The 25032-nt window shown below is 43.0% G+C and overlaps 1 protein-coding gene across 1 annotated transcript; it reads left to right on the plus strand.

The window, feature by feature from the left end:
* Nucleotides 1-425: 425 nt before the first annotated feature.
* npffr2a (neuropeptide FF receptor 2a) lies at nt 426-21381 on the plus strand. Its single transcript, XM_063195555.1, has 4 exons — nt 426-783; nt 1500-1842; nt 8984-9083; nt 19653-21381. The coding sequence occupies exons 2-4, from the start codon at nt 1512-1514 to the stop codon at nt 20542-20544; spliced, it is 1323 nt and encodes a 440-aa protein (XP_063051625.1). The 5' UTR covers nt 426-783; nt 1500-1511; the 3' UTR covers nt 20545-21381.
* The last annotated feature ends 3651 nt before the right edge of the window (nt 21382-25032 follow it).

A 25032-nucleotide genomic window follows, 5' to 3' on the forward strand; every position in this document is an offset into this window, starting at 1 on the left:
CATTTAACAGCTCTAAATCCAATAAAACATCGGATTTATTTAATTACCGGCATACACTACACCCAATAATTGAAATGGAAATCAATGACAAATGGAAGGCATTATACGGCGCGCGGCGCCCTCTATTGCTAGCCCCCACCGGAATAACGTCAGGGCACTGCCTTTAACTGTCACACTCAACTACATCGCCTTCTGTGCAAGCGTGGCTTTTACGACACGATATGAAACACCTGTCCATTCTCTCATAGAACACAGGTCGACTTCAAAATGAGTCAGCTGTAATAATTTGGTGGCATTGAATGACTAAGTTGCTATCATTTACGCGGGGGGAACCTACACATAATGACTCTAAAAGAAAACAAAATATCTTGTCAAGAATTGGTCCACCTCTCTAACCGTGATTCCGCGTGAAGCATGGACATTATCATCACGTGCCATCTCTCTCTCTCTCTCGGTCTCTCTCTCTCTCTCGGTCTCTCGCGCGCGTGTTGTGGGAAGATGGTTAAACCACATTGACTGCGGAGCAGGACACATGTTCTCCGCGCCACACACTGATGGCAAGCGCATTATTTGGCGTTCAAAACAAATGTTCCTTTTTCAATTTAGAGTTAGAGACTGGAAGTTCAAACTATTGCCAAATACTTCTGAAGGATTTTACTTGACAACATACTGGTGTCCAGTTCTTCAGGCGTTTCCAACAGAGGACATGTATGACCACTAGTCATCTTTTGTTTTCCACCTCCCTTGCTTTGAGGAGGAGTGCTCCTGGACGTTCATGTACAGGTATACAGATTTTCTCAGATTTTTTTTGCTGTTTTCATTGGTATTTATTCGCCACTAGGACTGTCTGAGTAATTGATTCAATCAAAGCTCATTTACTAGTGGAAATTCACAATGTTCAACATCAGCCAGTGATCTACATTGGATGGACGTACAATAAATACTCGTGATTTAAATAGGTGGAATTTTGTACAGGCTTTCCCCGGCTTTATCCTTAATGTGTCTATAAACCTTTTAACCTCGAAGCGCGCAAACTTGTAAAGGTTTTTTTTTTTTTTTTTTTTTTTTACTTTCTCGAGTTTGGACATGTTACTGGACTGTTTAGTGATTGGCTGCTGTTTTCATGAACATATAATCTGTTCAGTGTAAAATGCTCGTTTAAAAAGCAAACTGAGTGCGCCGTGCGCATTGTCCCGTTCCATGAGATGCGCGCATTGCTTTACGCGGAGCTTTCCCTCGCACATCAGAATTAATTAGGTCGTTTGGAGTGCACAAGCACTGCTTTACTCAGTTAGGTTCCTTCATTTAATACATGTGGCTGTTACAGTCTTTGAAGCATTGCTTAAACTAAACGGGACATGGAAAGGGCTTTATTCACAGTGGGAGACACGCCTTCATTTCAATAATTCCATGATAACATTTTCAACGTCCTCCATAAATGCAACAACTTTCCATAATGCAATACTGATCATTAAGATGTTCATTGCAATTTGTTTCAGGCCTGACTGAAAATGAACGAAAGGATAGAGTCAAACTTCTCATTTCCAGATGATGATAACTGGACTTATCCCAACGGCTCACGGGAGCACTTCGCGCCAAGAAATAATGTCACCTATGTTGGATATTACCTCCACCAACCGGGCACCGCGGCGGTCTTCGTCATCTCTTACCTGCTCATCTTTCTCGTCTGCATGGTGGGCAACGGAGTTGTTTGCTTTATCGTGCTCAGGAGTAAGAACATGCGCACAGTCACCAACCTTTTCATTCTCAACCTCGCCATCAGTGACCTTCTGGTTGGAATATTCTGCATGCCAACTACACTTCTTGACAACATCATCACAGGTAGGCTAAGCGCCGGCGTCGTCTGTTTCCCAAGCACGTACTGCTCAAAGTTTATTTTGAGCGCGTGCTAAACTGCCCATTTGTAAATCAATAGTGTTTCCCGTTGTTTTATGCCACTGACTGACTCTTTCAATAGAGTTGACTCATCCAATAAAACGTAACAGAACTCCCTCATTCACGGCTTCCGAAAAGGTAACATCACTAATCATAGTAGAACAACAGATAACAAGGACTACATTTTATTTAAAAACCTTGCAACACACAGTAAATAAGAGGGATTATTTATCGTCTGCATTAAACTCTCTCGCCACGTGAATTCTGGCTGGTGCCAGATAGGAATAAGGCATGCCGAGAAAGTCAAGGTGGTGGGAGTTGAAACGCGTGGCAAAGCCGACTTCACACATTTTGGTAGTTGAGCTCTTAAAGAGGGCCACCATTGTTTCACTATATTTCGGAACTTCAGTGACTTAAATGTTTCAGTTAGACTACATTCCCTTTCTGCTCAACGGCTGCTGTGCATTAACAATGAATGACATCAAGAATCGCCTTCTGTCAGTGTCCAGAGGCATCGCTCAGCGGGTTGGATAGGCAGTACGTCTTTGTGCACCCCTAACCAGGGGTGTCCTTCAGGGTCGTAAAGTATGACTGTAGTCACCAGGGTATAGGGGGCCCACACACAGTCCGATTTATGAAGATATATGGCTGGGGGGCCCATTGGAGCTGATTGTACATAGGACCCAAAATGTGATGCTACGCCCCTGCCCCTAACTGATGGAATGCCCTCCCAGAGAGAGGGATTTTTTTATTCACCTCATCACTGGCATGGTTACCCCCAGGGGGGCATTATAGTGGAGCGCTCAGTCACGGATTGCTCTTCTTGGCCCATGATGCTGACTGATTTCTCAGGCACTGATGGACAAAGCTGACCAGCAGGGTCGAATTGATGCACAGGCTAGATATAGCTGCAGCCTAGGGGTACTCACCTGCCAGGAGCCCCTTGATTGCCCAAGTGAAAATTCACAGAATTGTGAAAAGATGTAATATTAAAATTGTGTTGCGTTGAGAACAGTTGGCAGACATGTTATCCCTTATTACTAGCGTGTAATTATGAAACTGTGTATGAACATTTGTGACGAAATTTACCCTCCAGGGGGCCCCACAGCAACCTTTAGCCTAGCCATGCCATCTTAATACAGCTCTCTCTCCCTCTCTCTCTCTCTCTCTCATGCCATTCTGGTAACAGCACATTTATATCACTGTGCCTTCATGGGTTAAATGTATGTACTGTAAATTTTTGTAAAATTATGGTGGAAAAGTGAGTCACCCTATGTTACAAGCCCATAGTGCGAAGGATCATGATCTGCTTCCCTAGTCACAGTGCATACGTTGACATGCATTTTCTTTTGATGAAATTCAGCTTCCCAATGTTGACGGCATCCATGGAGCCCAAAACCATGTCAGTCCCACTACCTTGCTTGAATTTAAAGCATGGGACACTTCTTTGTACCACTCACTTGGTTACCACCACACTGCTTGACACAATGTAATGGATATTTGTTTATCATGGCCTCATAAGAGACAAATAGACTAAGGATGTGGATTTCTGGAATATCTTGTGGTCTGATGACACCAACACTATGGACCACCAGCGGACTACAGCCGTGACCTTTGGCCCCTTCTGCATGTATCAGAGATAAGACCTACAGAAACTTCCATTAGCCTGCATGGCGTAGCCATAAAGTGGAGGACAGGCATTTTGAAGCTACTGTGATCAACTGCAGGGATGACCCAAGTGCAATAATGCACTCCAATCAGAATGATGGTACTTTGCCGTAAACTTGCTGATAAACCAATTTGCTTTAGCTGATGTCAAGCATGTGTGGTGCTAACCTAGTAAGTTGAACAGAGAAAAGTGCCCTGATTAAAATCAGGCATATGGTAGTGGGACTCACATGGTTTGGGGCTGCATCAGGCCCGTCACTAGGTTTGAGAGACAGGGGGGACTTAGCCCCAGAGGAAGAAAATGCGCGCGCCGAAAAATTTTCAGCTCACCTGCTAAGGTTTTGTCTATGAATTAATTATTTTAAGAGCAAAGATATCCCGCACACTGTCCATTCCACCAACAAACTTCAATACATTGTTTTGGTCATCCGACCTTCTTCATGTTGTATTAAAATTTGTTGGTGGAATGGACAGTATGCAGGATTTCTTTACACTTGAATGACAACCCCACTGGGATAATATCCTACACACCTGCCCACCTACAGTGGTGTGCAAAAGCGTCTTCTTGAACAACTATTTTAAGAGCACCATACCGACTTTTAAACACTAGTTACAGTGATTTTTTTTTAAATTCACATTTTAATGAACATTCCTTATATGTAAGCTAAACAAAACATTTCAAAATGTTTCAACTGATGAATATTATGTACGGAAGTTGAAATGATTAGATAAAAATGCAGAGAGCATAATTTACACAAGGACATGGAACTTTAAGGAGTTACTAACTGCGCATCTCCAGGAGAAGCAGTGGTCAGGAAGCGATTCATTCAAACAGGTTCCTTACTTGGAAAACTATGCATCCCCGGCAGATATTTGGTCATTTTTACTCCATTAGTAGCTATTTTAATCAGTTCATGTGTGTTTTCAAACTGCTAAGACAAATATTAAAGCTCAACTATAATTTCAAGACAATGTCAAATTGATTTATTACAAGGGAATTGTGAGTAAAAAATGGTACTTTGGGTCTGAACATTTCATCCGTGTAAGTAATTACACTTTTCCTGAGGTGTTTTTAGTCACAAAACACAATCCTCTACCTGTTTCCCCCCCTCATAACACATTGCTGTGCACCCTGCTTTTATTGCTGTGCAGTGGGATATAAGTGGCATTAAAGAATAAATAAGCAACCATGAACTTGTATTCAGATTAACTTGATGGTTCGTATTCAGTGCTTTACTGCATTTGTTTTTGGAAAAATGTTAAAAAAAAAAATAAAATAAAAAACTTTTTTTTTTTTTTTTTTGTGGAAAATCGTTTCAGGGGGGGCTAATACTAATGTAGGGGGGGCTAAAGCCCCCCTAAGATAGGCCTAACGACGGCCCTGGGCTGCATGAATGTCATAAACATTGGGAAGCTGAAGTTCATCGAAAGAGACATGCATGTCAACATGTACTGTTACTACTGAAGCAGATCATGGTGCTCTCTATGGGGTGTACTCATAGGGGTGTACTCACTTTTGCACCACCATCACGTCACAAAAATGGAAAAATATGTAATTGAAGTTATAATTGCTCACCTTACTTTTCTATTATAAGCTCAACAGATGTATTTAACTTACTCTATGCATGTTCTGGAAATAACTTGAAATATTATTCAAAATCTTATTCTTCAATGGAGTGTACTCATTTTTGCTGACCACTGTATTTCACACAAAATAATCACTGAATGAATCACTCAACTGGGGCGGAGTGGAGGCTAGAGAATGGCTTTCATTCTCAAACACTTTGAATGCTTTCATTTTAGTTTAACCCTGTCAGATTTGAGTGGCAGTTTGCCTATTTTCGTTCTTGGTGAAAGTTGGTGAAGAGCCCAACGCGTTATTACCATTGAAGCGGAACTGCCTGAAGATCCAGGTATACCGTATCTGTACATTTTGCTGGGGAACGTGATGCTAATCAATGGTAATTATCTAGTCAAGGTGAAAGTGAAAGCCCAACTGGTAAACTCCAACCCCCATTGTCATTGTGACACAGCACTCCACAGCACACAAGTGTTCACTGCACACTGCACACAACGGAATTGCATTTATGCCTCCCCAAGGGAGCGGTGCAGTGGGACCGTACCATGCTCAGGGTACCTCAGTCATGGAGGAGGATGGGGGAGAGCACTGGTTAATTACTCAAACTGGCAACCTTTGGGCTACAAGTCCGACACCCTAACCGCTTACCCATGACTGCCCATACCTTGTCAAGGCCTCAAATCAAAACATGGTTTAATATGCTCATCCAGAGTGTAGACTTAAAGGCATCCGGGTTTTTTGTCATTCCACACTTAACTGCACAATGAATAGAGAGTCATGATCACAAATGTGCCAGCATATCAAATGATTAAGAGTTCAAGTCTAAGAGGGAGAGGTTCTATACAGAAGTGGACCATACTAGAGAAAGCAGTAATGCAAGGAAACATAGCTAAACTACTGTACTATGCACAGCCAAATTAGTGGTGGGAGTATACTGTATGTGTAGCAAGTGTGTATTGTACAGAGTGCAATCATCTTTTTTCAGCAGTAGAGTAGGCAGACACAACCACTCGCTCATGTGATCCAGCTCAGGCTCATACCTACGTACATAGCTATTCTGCTGCTGCTAATCCCCACTTAATGCCCTTTTGTACTGTGACACTGTACATACAAAACACGTCTGAAGCCTGTGAGCAGGGCACACACTCTTTATTACATTACACTACATAACATTACTCTCAGCTGACGCTGTTATTCAAAGTCACGTACAATTGCAGTATTTACATACTGTACAGGGTATTGGCTGTTGTTGGAGCAGTGCCGGGTCAGGTGACTTGCTCAAGGGCACTTCGGCCATTCGCTGAGGCAGAGGGAGCTGTAAATCTCCACTATCATTGTTGTTTTCACTTATTAATGAATAAATCACCATTTTCGCAATAAATAATCATGTCAACATTATAGTTTGTTATTAATAATGTATCATACACATAACTTGCGACTGACCAGTTGTGCTGCTTTATATTTTGCAATGAATAAAGAACGATTATAGAATACCGTATATATTTTCCAAAGTAGAGGTCGTACAAGGTTTCCGTTGGACAGCTATGATATGATATGAACCTGCAATCCTCTGTTGTGAAGACCACCCCTCTAATGGTAACCATTAGGCCAAAGCACCCACTGTGCCTTAATAGACCACTATGGACTACTATACCAACGGACTACAGCCGTGACCTTTGGCCTCTACTGCATGTATCAGAGCTAAGACCTACAGAAACTTCCATTAGCCTGCATGGCATAGCCATGAAGCAGAGCCAGAGGCGGACTTAACATTAGGCAAACCTAGGCAATTGCCTAGGGCCCCGACCAAATCTGCCGTCACACTAGTCGCAACAAATAAATGTAGGCCTGATCTTAACTTGTCACTTATGTAAAGTAATCGAAAATATATCTGAGACTAAACATAAAATAGCACCCTTGCTCCTTCCGGTGAAATGTTTAAAGAATGCCTTTGAGGGCCCCATGCTTATACCTCACCTAGGGCCGCAACATGGCTAGATCCACCCCTGAGTGGAGGACAGGCCTTTGAAGCTGCTGTGATCAACTTCAGTGATAATAACATCACTTGCAATAATGTTCTGCAAAGCTGAATTACGGCCTACTTTGCCCTGGCCTTGCACTATTCAGCGGCATTAATGAATTTTACTCTGTATTTTATGGTGCTCCATCTGAATGGCAAAATACCTAAAGAAAGAAATGTTTGCATTTTTCCCGTCCAGCGTTAGTGACTCCACTTAGCTTGAATGTGACACTTAAAATCATGTCTGTATTAAGTGGGCCAATGGGCTCAGGGAGTGCACAATGTGTGTTAAAATTAGATTTGATCCAATGAGGACAAATTACCGGTTTGAAGGTCGAACTTAACAAGTGGTGCCATGCTCATAACAACATAAATTCAATCACTGTCGGTGATGCCATTAATAATCACAATTTTTTTGGAGTAGTATTAGACACCCTTTCATGGCCCTGCCGTGGCCAACCGGTGGGGCACTCGTCTGCCGTGCGGCCGACCCGGGTTCGATTCTGGGCCCGGGTCGTTTGCTGACCCCTTCCTGTCTTTCTCCCCATTCACTTCCTGTCTGCCTCTCAAACTGTCAAATGGGGTCATGAACCACCAAAAAAAATCTTTAAAAAGAAAAAAAAAAACTGACCCAACAACACTCAGCTGAAGAGCTTGTGAATAGTTTAGTAACATCTCATATTGACTACGGTGATGCAATTACCATCAGGCATTCAGAACAAGCTCAACTTCATCTCGTTAAAAACTCAGTAGCACAAAGTAATCTCTGCACACGTCTCTGCTGCATCAATTACACTGGCTTCTAATACTTCAACGGATTGACTTTAAAATACTCCTCTTGACTTTTAAAGTCCTCCACTACCTTTCCCCACCATTTAGTACACATGCACTGCATCGTAATGGATGAGATTACAGTACAGTAGTAGCAACTTTTTTCCCCTCGTTCTATCCGCATACCATGCAATTCAAAATGATGCTTTTGCACACCTTTGTAGTTTGACAGGTGCATAGGATATTATCCCAGTGGGGTTTTTGGTCAAGTGTAAAGAAATCCCGCACACTGTCCATTCCATCAAACTTTAATACAACATTTCAATTCAATTCAAGGTTACAATTGCCATGAGAATTCCATGAGGTTTCCAAGGTGTTTCGAGCTGTACCTAGCAATGAAGGAGCAATCATGATGCAGTGAAGAAAGCATGATACAAGAAGAGTGACTCCCACTGTATATCTTACAAAATGGGAAAACGGGAAAAAGGACGTTGGTTTGGAGTAATACAGTATATACAGTAGTGACGGTAAAATAAGGAAATTAACTACCCTACTTACTTTACTTACAGGCAGGAAGTACCAAGCTGGAAGATTTATATTCCAACACTGTAGCCCCATAATACAAACGGTAATAGTCGTTGAAAAGTTGATCACCATACACTATGACATAAAATAGGGCCTTTAGCAATGCACTGTGACTGGGTCATTGCTATTCTGGTAACAGTGTTTCAAGAAGGAGGTCGCACCTTGCATAGTAGGGCCAGCACCCTCAGAGACTGAAATAATTAAGAGTGACGCCTGCTACAAGAAGAAAATTGACATTATTCTGGTAACAGCAAATTTATAACGCTGTGTCTAAACCAGTTAAAAATGTACAGTTTATTTTCACTGTGTGAACCGAAATTCAAGGTGTACTTGATAGAACTCAAGTCACGTTTGGGTTTCAAAAAATGCAGAATGAAAGGAATAATTAAATAATGGGGGGAAAAAAAACAGTTTTTGTAGATTGGATTTGTCTTGACAATTGATTTTCCCCTTCCTACCATCAGGTTGGCCATTTGGAAGCCTGGTGTGCAAAATGAGCGGCATGGTCCAAGGAATCTCAGTGTCAGCATCTGTCTTTACGCTGGTGGCCATCGCTGTGGACAGGTAATATAGCCAACGCTTTCATTCTGTCAACATGACAAGTTGTTTTTCTGGGTATGTGGGACTGTTAAGTTTGAGAGTCGTTGGTAAAATGAAATGGGGGGGGGGGGTATGTGGGCGAGGGGATATAATGGGTAAAACCTGCCTGCACTTTCCAGAAATTGTTCTGGATGACATTCAGGGAAGAGAAAAACTCAGACAGGCGTATTGTTGGTAGCGGTGCACACACACTGAGAGATATGCAGCACTTTCCCAAAAAGCTATTACTGCCTCCAAAGAGGAAAAGTGCTGTTTTAAAAGTGCTGTGCGTTTTACGGGATCTTTCTCACTCTGGCTCACAAGATAAGAAAAGCATGGTAGAATACATGTAGACGAGACTGCAGAAGGAGAAGTGTTATCCATCCTCTTACAAACTCAGTGCATCAGCCAGACAACCTGAAACTGAACCTGAACAATCTGTCTGTCACACAGTTCTTGCCACATTTTCATCCGTGATGCAGCTGTTTTTGGATTATCACTCTGCACTCAAAGCAGCCTGATTTGATAGCACTCATTTGGGACTCTAACATATGGCAGAATGGTCGCTGTAGAGCCATTGCAAGAGACACAGCAGGATCCATTAATATCTCACACTGTACATTTTGCAGTGTTCATTCAACAATTAGAGACTCAATGTTGATACACATAGTGTTCGCCATAACACACTAGGAGTTGAATTGACACTGAGAATGTACTGTGTAGGCTTTCGTCCAGTCCGGCCTCATCTGCCAGCCGGCATTAGTGGAGGTCCTCCCTCGAAGGCCAATATAGTCATCTGTTCTGCCACTAGAGAAAAAAAGGGAAAGTAATCAGTCAGTGACAGCCGTGTAATTAAGACAGGCAATTGACAGTGCATCACTCTGTGTTTGCTATTGCAGTGGCTTTATCTATGATACGGGCTCTCTCTCTGCGATCCCGTACGCCCACTCAGGGCTGCTGTTCTGGCTGTTCTGGCGGGAGGACAGGCATGCCGTCACTGAGCGCTCGGCAGGGCTGGACTGGCCATCTGGCATAGTGGGCATTTCCCAGTGGGCCCCGCACTCTCGTTGGCCCCTATTTTCAGAAATGTGCAAAAAAAATATAATATAATTTAAAAAATGAAATAAAATTCAAATCTGAAAATAGGGGCCCACGAGGGTGCGGGGCCCACCAGTGAGTCAGTTCTGCACCGCTAATTATAAGGGGCCCCTTTAAGCCAAAGGTGCCCAGGCCTTATTTCTCCCCCAGTGCAGCTCCCAGGAAGAGGCGTCTGCAGGATGTGAGGGAGATATGCTGACCTGCAGAGCTATAGAGCTCCCCGACCAGATTGTGCATTTGTTGTGATTACTAAGGGGATTATGTGAAGTCAGTGAGTCCCTCTGTCTCTCTCTCTCTCTCTGTCTCTCTCTCTCTCTCTCTCTGTCAGACTCTCTCTATCTCTCTTCCTCGCTCCCTGTCTCCTCCTGTTTCTCTATCTGTCTCTCTTTCAAACACTCTTTTCCCTCTCTTTCTCTCTACCGCTCCCTCTGTGGCTTGCTTTCGTTTTCTCCCTCCATCTCTTCCTCTATCCATCTATTTCTCCCTCTGTTTCTCACTCTCAATCCCTGCCCCCCCCCATATTCTATTCTCCTCAATTCCCCTCTCAAACTGTGTTTCCCTGCTCATCAATACCGCCCCACTCAGCGTCAGCGTGGCATGGCTGGCCGCATTGCAGGGGGGCTCTTGGGGTATCCGTGTTTTTCTACCCCAACAGCTGGGCTGCCCAACGCTGCAGCGTCACTCACGGCTACAGCTGGAGAGCTCCAGCTGTGCATACGCAGGGGGGAAGTGGGGGTTGGGGCTGGGGGGTGGTGAGCGTATACCAGGGCCAGCATTCCACTTTTTCTTTGTTTGTTTAGTTCATCCCTCTCTTGTTTTCTCTCCACTGTTTGTCTTATGTGTTTGTAAAACGTCTGACATCTGCCCACTCTGTGTCACAGAGGACATTTACTGTTATCATGATTTGTTTGCTGATGTCACCGTTTCAAGTTTACTTCCCCATTCTAACATGGGCACAAATCCCTTATATAGCTTTTACAGCTCCAGGCCACTTTATTAGAATAGCGTGAAAACGTTGATTTATTTCCATAATTCCATCAATAATGTTAAACTGTCATGGATTATAGATTCATGGCCGAGTTTTTTAACTATTCCAATCATTCAATTTGTTATTTTTACATATTTTGGTCTTCCAGCTCAAAAAACCCATGAATTGGGGAATTCGGAATTAGAATGTTGTAATAAAATCACATTTTTCTTCAGCAAAATTCGGGTCACATTAAATCAGTTGAAATTTGGTACTTTCTACATAACATGCAATGTTCAATACTTGGTTAGGACTCTCTCTGTCTTCATAACGGCCATGATGCGTTTAACATTGAAGTCAATGGCAGAAACAGTGCATGGGAGTTATGGAAGCCCAGATATCCTTGATGCTTTGCTGTCAGCTGTTCTTGTTTGTTGACCTGGTGTCCCACACTTTACTCTTCAATATACCCTGTAGATTTCCATGCCACGTTTTGGCGCTAACTCACCAGTTTAATTCTAAATCACCAGAAATGAAACCCCATTGAAAATGAATGGGGTTTTATTTCTGTTGAGTTAGAATTAAACTGGTGGACAAATCAGTTTGTGGATGGTTTCACCTAGGGGGCTTTGTATTGTATGCCATTTGTCAGCTTGAAATTGCTGCTTGCACTTCTTGCAGCCCTCTCTTTGGCACAGCAGGGCTGTCGTTGTGCTTGTATTAGTGCCTCAGTGTATAGAGTGTCTCCAGCAAATGATCCTCTCTGCCCGGCAAAGGTGGAGCCCATTGTTGTTAGTCCTGGCCTAGTGAACTGTACCTACAAGCTAAAAACGCAGTTCAAAAACACACTGTAGAGTTGTATTTAGTCTAGGCACTGCTTCCTTCTTTTCAGTGGCAAGGGCAACTGGTGGCCAAACATAAAGGAATAGTATAATGAATTGAGAAAAAAATATGTTGAATGTCAAAAAAGGGATCATTTATGTAAGCAAGTAGTAGTAGAATCATTCTACTGATAAAAGTACTGTGTCAGGGGGAAGTGGAGAGGATTTCGAGCAGTAATGATATTACTGCACCAATTTTTTTTTATTTCACATTGTAATATTTATCTCATAACTAAATCACCTCATTTTATTTTTACAATATGTGTATTTTTACTGTAAAAGCAGATTGTTTTCATTTATAGAATTCTTAGTCCGAAGCACTGGTGAAAGCTTCGTTAGAAAACTATCAGAAGAACTGCCTAGGAAATGTCTGAATGAATGGCCAAACAAACCCTGATAGAGAAAGGGTGAGGGGCCCCAAGGGGGGACACTTCTGGCAGCCCATAATATACACACCTTTCCCCCCTCAACAGCCATTTCCATATACACTTCTGGGCTGCTGAGGCTGTCTGGGCAGAATTGATTTTACATTAGTGGCTGAGTAGTGGTGCAGTGGGCCATTCATTTGTTGGACGCATTTCCAGGCACCATCATCAACACAGCGACGACATGGCATGGGGGTTTGCCTGCAGCATTTCACATGATGTGAAAGATGAATCTTTTGGACAGGCTGAATCCTCCCCTTTAAGATAGCTATTATGTCCATTTCCAACACATAAAAAGAGATTAAAGTAAATCTAATCCAATTTATGGTAACAGTACACAGGAAATTGTAACCTAAATCAGCTACTAGTGTATTTGTGTGGATGATGGATTAACTATTGTCATTTATATCACGATATCACATCCGTGTATTGGAAGTGGTTCCCTGAAAACTGCCAGTGAGAAAGAATGAATGTTATGAGAGGTAGGCTCAGAAAATGTGTTTTAAACCTCAAAGCCTTCATTAGCTTTGAAAACTCAATAAGCGCCTGACTAAAGGCCAAGCTGAACCCAGCTGTCATTATCAGAGTCATCAGGGGTATAAAAGAAAATTAATCAAAACATACACAAACCCCACCAATAACAACAGCCAGACTTTAATTGCAAGCTCTCATTTTGAGTTGTTTGTGGTCCAGCACAAGATTAGTCCCTACCCCCCCCCCAGGGGAAAGGCCTCTAAAGGCATTAAAAAATAAAACCACCTTCCATAGTTTAGGCGCTTTGCATGAAAATGAGTGTTGGAGCGTTCCTGCCTTCCAATAATGGTTTACTTAACCCCCTGCTGATGAATGTGTCTTTGGTCTCCTCCAAGCTGCACCTTATGTTCCGGGCACAGACCCCAGTAAAAAAGGCCGCCCACCACCTCCTTGCTTAATTGCGAGGCCATATCTAATGACCGTATACCTGATTCCACACTCGGCATGTCTCCACCAGAGGTGGCCAAAGTAAAAGAAGAAGTAAAACACGAAAAAAAACTGCGATAGTTTCCTTTCAAAACAAGTACATTCAATGAGTAACTGGTCTACAGTTATAGAGTGCTGTACAATGAGTAACTGGTCTATAGTTCTAGAGTGCTGTAGCTGACTCTGCACTGGTTGGATTACATTTTTCAGTGACAAGTCAAGTCAAGTCAGCTTTTATTGTCAGTTTCTTCATATTCACACTGCATAGGTCATCAGAGCCGGTTCTGACTTCTGTGAGGCCCTAGGCAAAAATATGCCAAGGGGCCCCCCTAACTATAAAAAAAAAATCAAGTCATCCAGAAGTAGGTGAGGAAGGTAATACACTGCGCGCACAAGTTTTCTCTCGCCAGCAGGAGTAAAATGAACAGGCTGCATTTATCCTCACAAAGTTAACGTTCCAAGCGGAGTTTAGCATATTGCGTCGTATTTCGCTGTTAAAAGTTTGTTGATCACTCTCCATCTCCCTCTGCAAGCGGGGCTGGTGCACGATACAAGACTTTCATTGTTTTGGCGAGCTGATTAGAGTAACCGACTTGATGGAGGACTAGGCTACTGAGTAAATTATTCAATAAAATATTCGGGAGATAGACAGATCATAATCTCAGCGTCAATCCACACATCTTAACACACAGACGCGCGACCCGTCCCTTTCCTCACCTCTCCTCCGGGCGGGCGGGCGCAAGCACACGCACACACACACACACACACACACACACACACACGGCACCCCTTCCTATCTCATACTCTTCTCCGTTGATTCGATTGCACTCACGTTTCTCGGGCTAGAAGTCAGCTGATGTTTCTCAACTAGGCAGCTACTACAGCTTTCGAAACAGCAGTAAGACATTGACAGCAAGACATAGTTTTCTTGATTCTTCCTGTTGATTCGTTTACATAGAAGGATTTAAGTTCCCACGGTAACGCAAGGAACGCTTGTAATGCGCACTGACTGACATGGGCAGGAACTCGGCATTGTTGTGAGATTCTCACTCAAGATTCTCACTCCTGTTCCATCCGAAATTAACCACAGAAGAAGTGGTGAACCGCGTAGGCCCTAGGTCTATATACGTGACGGAATCAATAATAAGTTCATCGTTTTTTAAATTAGCCTATTTTTTTTTAAAAAAATGTTTTACCTCAACGTAGGTGACGTCATGGGCAACGCGAGGCCCTACGCAGAGAGCATAGTGAGCGTTAAGGCTCAGTTATGCTTCCTACTTGTGCCACAGAGTGAGCTTGACGCAGCCATGATGCAGTTAATTCTTGTTTATGCCCTGTTTTGAAGCACGGTCTGCGCGATGTCATTCCACGCTGAAACTGCCTTCAATACAAAGAGTAAACTAGACGTGTCGGTTGTTTTTTAGCATCACAGACTCGACGAGAATGAAAATGAAACATTAAATCTTTATATCACGTGCATGTTTGATCGCACTGGCAGCCACAGTAGTAGTTTGGAACAAAGAAGTGGCTCATTTGTCGAGGACGAAGCGGAATGTTTCCTCGACCTCGGAACCACTGTTCAACTGTCCAAATAACTTCAGCGTCGTAACTTGTCTTCGGTTCGTGTAAATAAATCAAACAACAAAGCACGGGCAACTTATTTAATGAAGAGCTCACAGTCCGTAGACCGACGAAGGTTAGAACAAGGAAGTAGCGCTTGTTCTCGACTCGAGGACAGAGCAGGCTGGTCGAGAGGACCAATCAGAGACCTATTTTCGCCCTTTCACGCCGTCGCTCCCTGCGTCGAGACACAATTTTGGGGAGGTGCCCCAGAGTACCTGCGTGATGGGGGGGGCTTCACTACGTTAACTGCGCGGCTCACTGCATCATGATGCAGTGACGCTGATCTCGAGGCATAAACCACCCTTTATGGGCCCGCTGGCTCTGTAGGTCATACAAGGAAATTGAATTACAACAATGTCTAACCACCTTATTAGGTAGGCCCTACAATGGAATAACTGGTGTAACCGCATTACGTTACATTACAATACATTGCATTTGGCAGATGCTTTATAACCAAAACGACTTTCAAAAGAGGACATAATCATAGCCAACATCACTAGCAGATACAAAGTGCACAGGAAATATACAGCAATGTAATACGATGTGCTACTGTTGCACTTACACCATGAATTTACTTCTACTTTTACTTTGTCTATACGCTGTTCTCCATAAGCCTGCTAGACAGAAAGGTCATGGCTACTGATGCATGAGCAACAGGACTACATATTCTACTTTCGCCAGGAGGAAAGACCATAAATATCTTGTTTTCCTTGGCATGATCTTTGAGCCCGTATCTTGTAATATACAGAATATGACTCATACACTGCCATACGCTGCTTGAAAGGCAACATTTCAATAGCAGCAGAGATGAGAATGAACAAAATGTTTGAAAATGGCCCCTGAATCGCTGTGTATTACTGTGGAATTTGGAGAGGTAATTTTCTAGTGACTGACAGCTGGATGTGAACGTCTGGAATTGTAGTCTTTATCTTGGCATGAGATGTGAATCTCGGTTCATGGCGTGATCCAATTCTCCTCATAAAGTGCTAGGAAGATTACCTCCACTACAGTAGTCCTCTGTAGTGCCCTTGAAGCAATTGACCTCATCAGTTATCCTTGACTGACCCTCCTAAGCAGCATTACATTCCACTTACAGTAGCTGACACTTTATCCAAAGCAATTTCACAGTTACATATAGTATACTGTAACAGGGTATTGGTTATAGTTTCATGGGCAATGTGGGGTTAGGTGCCCTACTCAAGGGTGCTTTTAGCCATGGACGAAGGTGTAGAGATACACCTTCTTGTGTTGGCCTGGTTGGGATTCGAATCTGCAATGCATTGATCAAAAGACCAACTCTCTCTAGGCATACAGCTGCCCATGCCCTGTATGCCTGCGATCACAAGCAACAGCCTCTACTAGGGAGAAGGTGGATGGTATTCTAGGGCTGGGATGTCAAATTCAAGCCAGGGGGTCAAATCTGGCCCACGGAGTCACTTTATTTGGCCTGTGAGATCATTTCAAATGAGTGGCCCAAACACATCATTAAGGCATAGTGTATGAACATGAAATCCGGTGTGCCACAGGAATATGTGTGGGCCCAGGCCAATGAAACAGCTCACACTAATATGCAACACAATGTGTGGAGGCACATTTGAACTGCCCTGTGCGTATGATAGGAAAGAATGTGGATGTGAAAATGCATGCATACACAATTATGGCCAATTTTGTAAAATAAATCTTGAGTTCGGCCCGTGACTTCGTTCCAGATTTGGATTTTGGCCCTCTGACAGTTTGAGGTTGGAGTTTGACTCCCCTGTTCTAGGGGCTATCTCCTCTCAAAACTTCATCACAGTGTGATTGACTCACAGTGTGAAACAGCCTGTCAAGCTAGAAGCAATATCAGACCGATCGGTGTAACTGCTTCGGGTTTACCACTCAGTTTTGCCCTGTGTTGTTGCAGACTGGGTCTAATAGCTTTGCAGTATCACAAATTGAGATAATGTGGGTAAGCACCAGTGTGAGCCAAATCTGGTTCCATCTCCTAATCAACATTTATGGTTGCAGGCAGTAAGCATGGATCCCAATGGAGATCACACACTAAAAATACAGTGTTAAATCAACACTTAGAGGGTTGGTTTGATATCTTCTCGACTGTATCTGGTCCCAGAGTATGGAATTAATACTGCACTTTTTATAATGTGCACCGATCCCTAACACTAGTTCAGGAGGTGAAGGAGTCGTGCAGAAATTAGAGGATCTCTGGTTTGATTCCCACTCCTCTTGACAAGGTTGAAGTGTCGTTTAGCAGGACAGTAACCCCCCAGGCTGTTCCTGACAAGATAGGCAGAGTGTTTAACATCACACAGTGTATTTGAATGCGTGTGTGAATACTGCAAACTGTGTAGGCCCATAACAAATGCAGCTGGGTAATTCCACAACATTGGTGAGGTGACATTTGACTCAGCAATATTAATTGACTTCCGTAATGTGAGATAACGACGGTGACATTTTATTAATTCATTTCCGTAGTCTGTGATAATGACGGTGACATTTTAGAAATTTTGAAATTATTTACAAAATTGGATAATATATGAGTTAATCATGTCAGTAATACAGTAACAGTATGCTATTAGTAGTTCAGGTTTTATTCATTTGCACTAAGAACAAGGCAAGGAGTTCAGAGTGAGATTCATCAAAGCAACTTGAACTGATCCAATGACGTAAACCGCCTTTGCAAGCTCAGTTGCAACTACAAATGCCTTTGGATTCTTGGAAGAGCTGAACATTCTATTCTAGCCTGCAGGAACAATCTCTTGTACACAGAAAGACTGAAATGAAAATACAAAGCACTAAACCAGAGAAGAATCAATCAGAAAGAAGATTGCAATCTTCAAACTTTTTTTTCCAAATGGCCGTTCTCCTGGTGTCTCACTAGTGCACCTGTTGTCACTTTCTCACAACCTCTTACTGGTGGTGACCTTGGAAGACCATGTAAGGGTTCTATGTTCCCCACTGCTTCAAAGTAGACTGCTGCCATATGGCAAAGTGCTGGTTGGTGTTGCAACTGTGGCAGGTTAGGTTTAGGGATAGTTTTGGTCAGGGCACAAATTGAAAACTCAGAAACATTACACAGCATAAACATCAGAAGTATTACAACAGGTTAGGTTTAGGGATGGTTTTGGGAAGTGCACAATTTGAAAACTCTGAAACATACTGTGCGGGGAACTTAGGACCCTTTTTTCAAAAAAGGTGGTTCTATGTTCCCCGCTGCTTCCAAGTAGACTGCTGCCGCATGGCAAAGCGCAGGTTGTTGTTGCACCTCTGACAGGTTAGGTTTAGGGATAGTTTTGGTCAGGGCAAAAACGTACAACTCAGAAACATTGCATTTCTGACAGGTTAGGTTTAGGGATGGTTTTGGGAAGGGCGCAATTTGAAAACCTGGAACATACAATGCGGGGAACACAGAAACCGTTTTTAGAAAAAGGGTCCTATGTTCCCCACTCCCATACAAAGACAGGGGAACATAGGACCCGTGGAACACAGGACCTGGGGAATATAGGACTCAGGGAACAGAAGGACGCTCCCTTATGTTATGATTCATTTAGCATGTGATGCCACAACCAGTGTAGGTAAAGTTCATTTTCTACAGGAAGTAGTTTAAAGTTCAGATCACACATTTCAAAAATAACTAGCTCGTTCATAGTTCATAATCATTCATAGTTAAGATTTCGTTCATAGTTTCCAAAAATGAACTAGTTAATGGTTCTTTTTTGCAAAAGGTTGTTGCAAGCTGTATTGTTCAATATCATTGGCAAAGCCTATATAAAACCACAGACAGCAACTCATTTTTATCAGAACAGTGAATATGTGTTATGATGAGATGTGTTGTGATGTGATGTGATGTAATTTATACTATTGGGGCTCTTGGAAATGTATTTGGCTGGGTTTTCACCTGAACACTAAGGAAATGTGGCACCCTATTAAACGAAGGCAAATGAACTAGGTCATAGTTTGTTCATCAGGTAGTAAATTGTGAGCGTTCAGTTCATGTTCGCCCAAATTATAAAGTAGTTCTTGGACTATATTTGATTGAACTAGTTCAGGTACAACACTGGCCACAAAAACATATACAGTAACTTTCCGTCTGCAAAACTTTGCTCAGAATGGAAAGTTTTAATGTTATGTTAAATTATTTTATGTATTATCAGACATAATTAGCTAAATCTCGTGTTTGTTGTGTTGTGACGACTGTTATCACAGCAGTACTGTACAGTAGGTCCCTGGTTGATTTGTTTGTAGCCATTAGCACCATATTAGCCAGCCAATATTTGTTACACACGCCTCAATGGCACAGTTTAATTACAGGGATTGCGACCGAGGTTCACGGTGCTGCTAATGAATCATTTACGTGTCATGCTTCATCAGAACGGCTTATTATTATCACCCGTTGATAAAGGCTTCCAGCATTCCAATCAGTTTCCTAAGCAGTGTCCTGTGCTCAAGGACAGAAATGATTACAATGCGTTGTGCCTCTGTGATGAAGACCCATTAATAAATAGCTTTGCAGCAATTTGATTCAAATTAAATCTGAAAATGGGACTCATGATAAAAAGATGAGGAAAGAGCATCTCATAACCCTCTGGTTTATTTCCCACAGGTTTCGGTGCATCGTCTACCCCTTCAAGCAGAAGCTGACGATATCCACCGCCACCCTCATCATCGTCATCATCTGGGTGCTGGCCATATCCATCATGTGCCCGTCGGGCGTCATGCTCCAGGTAACCAAAGAACAGACCATCCGCATCTACCTGGGCGACGGCAACCGAACCAGCCCCTTCTACTGGTGTCGCGAGAACTGGCCCAACCAGGAGATGAGGAAGATCTACACCACGGTGCTCTTTGCCAACATCTACCTGGCGCCCTTGTCCCTCATCGTCATCATGTACGCCCGCATCGGCATCACCCTCTTCAAGACGGCCGTGCAGACCAGCGACAAGCCCGGCAACGGGCACGACAACCGGCACGCCATGTCCAAGAAGAAGCAGCGGGTCATCAAGATGCTGCTGGTGGTGGCCCTGCTCTTCATCCTCTCCTGGCTACCCCTCTGGACGCTCATGATGCTGACGGACTACGCCAGCCTATCCGAGTACCAGTATCGGGTCATCAACATCTACATCTACCCCTTCGCCCACTGGCTGGCCTTCTTCAACAGCAGTGTCAACCCCATCATCTACGGCTTCTTCAACGAGAACTTCCGCCGCGGCTTCCAGGCCGTCTTCAAGTTCCAGTTGTGCGTGGGCCGCGTCGGGGGTGGTGGCGGAGATGTCAGCGGTGGCGGTGGCGGGCACCGACGCAGGACGTACTCGCACCGTTTCCAGGGCAACTTGGTGCTGCCGGCCAATCCGCAGCCGTCCACAGAGCCCATCTCTCTGAACAGCCTGGAGAACAACAGCTCGCGGCGGGCCAACCAGGTGAACGAGCAGGACTTGATCATGGAGGACCTGGAGAAGGCTTCTCAGAGCAGTGATAAAGATGGCGCATCCCTCTGAGGCGGGGGGGATGGGACCCCTACAGGCCGGGCATGCTAAGTGCAATCATATTGCAGCTATTGGTATTACATATCTTACATGGAACTTTACTTGTTCTGTCGTGTGTGTGTGTGTGTGTGTAGTGGTTGTGTCGTATTACTCATGAACCCAATATTGTTATTGACTCATTACTCCAAAGAATGTCGGATCAAGGATAATAAGTCAAGTGGAAACTACTTTTGTTCTACAGTACTACTACTGAAAACAACCTACAGTAGGTCTTGATATAAAAAAAATACGGGTGGGGGAGGTTGTGTGGCTGTTTTGAAATTTCACATTACGTATTTGTACAGCTAAGGTAGGAGGGTGAGCTAGCAGTGTTTTTTTACTACCTGTCATTGAAGCACGGGAGAGATCTCTGTAATGCCTGGAAAATGACCCGTATTATATCAGATCCCAACAGGATTGAGCATCCTCATGTGAAATGCATGAGACTCGCAAGAGGAAGGGCCCACTAAATGGAAAGTAAAGTGCAATTAGTGTCTGCATTAGCACAACTACATTTATATGGTATGAATAAATCTACGGGGACATCAGTTAGTAAATGTCAAGCCGTTGCCTCTATGTGAACTCTCTCTTTCTCTCTATCTGTTTTCCTCTCTCTCTCTCTCTCTCGCTCTCTTTCTCTCTCTCTCTCTCTGTCTTAATGTCAGTACTAGGTGTTATTTAATACTGAAAACAGGGTATCGATGTCTTGTACTTCTTTTTTATATTTTTCAAGTGGAATGTTAAAGTGCAAAATAAAACATCTTAAATGCCTACCAATGGATAAAAATAAAAAAAATATTCATCTTAAAAAGGTGCCACTCTGAAGCGCAACTCATGTATATTTAATATACTATGTGCAGTCATCCTCTTTGAAAAGATCTGGGTACAAAAATGCATGAGAAATGCAATGACTTTGATGATGGTATCGTGACTTTACTTCTCGGCGCACATCCAGTCCTTAAGCTTTTAGCTCAAACATTCATTTGACTTTGCTGGAGACTCTGAAGCAGTTCTTGGCATTTCAGCTATACCCACGTCTTATTTGTCGATGCAAAGAGCCTCTCACATTCCAATTCTTTTGTCATAATCTTGTGTAAAGAGAATCGTACAAAGAGCTCTTGCCACAGAATGCTCAGGAAGCATTGCTGCTGCGTTGGCATGTAGGGTGGGCCCTTTACTGTATAACATTCCTTATGACATGCATTTAAACCAGCTTTAATGTGACAATGAAGTTGTAAAATGAGTATATCTGTAGACTAAAGACGAAGACAGGCATGTATGGCACATGCTGTAGTCAAGGAACATTTGTTCAGTATGAGGCCTTGGGCAAAAGACAATTTGAAATCCCCATCAACCATCACAAATGCCACCACCCCCCAATACACAAGCAATTATTGATAATATATAATAATAATTATAAGGAAGCATACTTAGTAATACTCAGGGAGTGTTGGTATCCCTTTTCCCCTTGAATTTGGAAGTGATTCCGCAGAGAATCCAAGCTGGCCCAACTCGGCCCAGAAGCTGTACTGCAATCTGGGAGACGGATCTCATATTCATTGAACACTCACATAATTAAAAATTCCACAATTTATTTCGCACAATATCAGAAGCACATTCTTCAAACCATTTGAAGCGTGATCATGCAGCATATTGTGTCTGATCTGTGAAGTGCTTGTGGTTAGTGCCTCAGTTGTGGTTTTCTATCAGTTCGAAGAAAGATTTTCAGCAAGCCCTTAATTTATGCCTGTGCATTTATCCCTGGAGGAGGGCTTGTCGAGCTCACATGGCCGAGATGAGATAACCAGCAGGTAGCTTACATTCATGTACTGTACATTCAAGGACTGCCTCTGGAAGGGAGGACACTCTCTTCCTCGGTTCAACGTTTGAAGTGCTGTTTCCAATCAATGCCTTTCATGCGGAGCCTTCAAGTGTGTCTGTCATCATCAGCGTTGTGACATCCTGACGCATGTGCTTCGTCTTAATCATCGCCCCGCATGACAACCTCTCTCTCGCTCCCTGAACCTTGCAGCTGCAGCGGACCTGGCTAGGGAGTTGCAGTGCTGATGAAAATGGGCTACGTTTACCGGCTGGCACATTTACATTTCCTCAGTTCAAATGGAAATGTTTATTGCTGGGATGCTTTGAGTTATTTTACCAGCGCTGGTAGGCCCTGCATTTACATTCCCTCAGTTCCAAAGGAAGTGTTGTGTGCTTTCTCCCATTCTCTACATGTAACTAAAAACATAAACAATAAATAAACAAATACATACGTAAAGAAACAGCAAGCTTGGCGGGCGACAGCTGCAGATGTTTACTCATACGAACGAGGACGGAGGCACAGTGCGTACAGAACAAGGCCATGGCCCCTGTGACTGGCACAGTGGAGTTGTTTTGAGTTGCATCTTTCATGCTTTGTGAGCATGTAAAAGATTGCCGTTGAGGGTGTTTCTCACAGCTCCAAAAGACCACACATAAGTGCTCACACACACAGACAGACAAACAGACACACACACACACACACAATGTTAAAAGCTGGTGCCGATTTAAGAGTCTGTTGCCAATTTGGAAAGACTGTGTAGAAAGACTGGCAGCCCTATTACTGGAGGGGATGTGGGTGTGTTGCCGTTCGACTGCTTTACAACTGTGTCAGATACAACTCTTTGGAAAGTGGGGCATCGGATCGTTAGATGAGCTGTTTACAGTAGAGTTCCATATCGAGCATCACAGCTCTGGAAATGCAGCACTAGACCTGGACTATTTTTTATTTAACGTTTGTTTTCCAGTTGATATTTCTTTTTTTCGGCAGTATTGCCCATTCATGATTGTCCATCATGTCAAGCTGTTGTTTGTTCAATAGATCTTTCTAGTTGGTAATGCTTTGATTTGTCAGTGTCTTTTCCTACAAGGCAATAGTCATGCATTTTCCGTGACAGTATTTGAAGATTCCATTCTCATTATCTTGACAGTATGACAGTCTAATAGTCATCACAAGAGTGATACATGTGATTTGAATAACTATCATACAAATTGGTGAATCAAACAGCAGGGTGACAATGCAGACCTTGAATAATTGTACCTTATTTCAAAGATAAATAAAATAAAAGCAGGGTTTTTTTTTGTATCTTTTCGGTCAGTGCTGTTTCAGTTATTGTGTTGTAAGGATGTACCAACATGCTTTTTGAAATTACAGATCAAAATAAGCAATGTTTTAACATGAATAAAGGACAATGTGAGTGAAAAACAGTGTGAAAACGGTCTGTTTCTCAGACAATGGAACAAAAGGCCACATTTTCCTGGTTGTCGATTTCGATTAATGTCTGTAAATGGGAGAAAGGGACAATTGTCATTGTCATATTGGCAGATTTTTGTTTGTATAAAGACAACAAGGAGATGCAGGAAAGATGACAAACACAAACACAGTGCTTTGAGTTGACTGGTCCTCTTGAGAAAGTGCTTGTGTGGCTGTCCACAATGCATTATCCATGGAGAAGAATGGCAGCAAACTTGACATGGTCTTTGGGTACACACACAGGGCCAGGACAGAATAATTTGAAAGGGGGGGTGGTCAATACACAATAAAATAGGGACCCAATTCGGTTGAACACACACACACACACACACACACACACACACACACACACACACACACACACACACACACACACACACACACACACACACACACACACACACACACACACTAGTTCTACCCATTTGGAGGCCCTAGGCAAAATACATACATGGGCCCCCCTTGAATTATTATTGTGGGTATTTAGACATGGTGGGGCTGACTATTGGAGGCCCCTACAGAGGGCAGATTTGGTGGGGCCCTATGCAACAGATTTGGTGGGGCAAATTGTCTAGTCTGCCTATTGGTAAAAGCGACTCTCCTGATGATCACACTGTTAACTTTGAAAATATTCCACCCCCTATTCTATGACTATAGAATATTATATGGTTAAACCATAGTCACAAACCATGCTGAAAAAAACATGAAAACAAAGGATAACCATGAGCCATGGTTAGTCAGCAACCACAGTTTTCATGGTTACCCCCAAAAAACATGGATAATACTATGGTTGGTTCAGAGTACTTACTATGATATACCATGCTAAAGCCATGGTTACTACAGTAAAACCATGGTCGATTTTCGTAAGGGCAGATATTCCCTTCACCATGAATAAATAATAGATGTATAGGATTGTATTGTATATGGACTGCCTTTTTATTGCCAGCATTTTATTTGACTCTACACTGGCTACTGTTTGTCTTTTAGACTTGTTTATGTACTGTTGTTCTCGTCAGTATGTCCAAGTATTTGCTTTATGGCTCCTAAACACAAGGCAAATTCCCTTGGGGGCAATAAGGTTTCATCCATTGATTCACCTGTTTAGAATGCTGGTATGGTAGTCCCTGGTAATTCTCAAGGTGTTACAAGTGCGGAGTGTCGGTGTCCTG

The sequence above is a fragment of the Engraulis encrasicolus genome, chromosome 3 (genome assembly GCF_034702125.1).
Source record: "Engraulis encrasicolus isolate BLACKSEA-1 chromosome 3, IST_EnEncr_1.0, whole genome shotgun sequence".
NCBI lineage: Eukaryota > Metazoa > Chordata > Actinopteri > Clupeiformes > Engraulidae > Engraulis > Engraulis encrasicolus.

Bases quoted from the DNA above. Each gene is read 5' to 3' on its own strand.
- npffr2a (XM_063195555.1), top strand. From the start codon at position 1,512: ATGAACGAAAGGATAGAGTCAAACTTCTCATTTCCAGATGATGATAAC. The intron at 1,843-8,983 runs GTAGGCTAAGCG...TCCTACCATCAG, and splicing joins TCTTGACAACATCATCACAG to GTTGGCCATTTGGAAGCCTG. The intron at 9,084-19,652 runs GTAATATAGCCA...TATTTCCCACAG, and splicing joins GTGGCCATCGCTGTGGACAG to GTTTCGGTGCATCGTCTACC.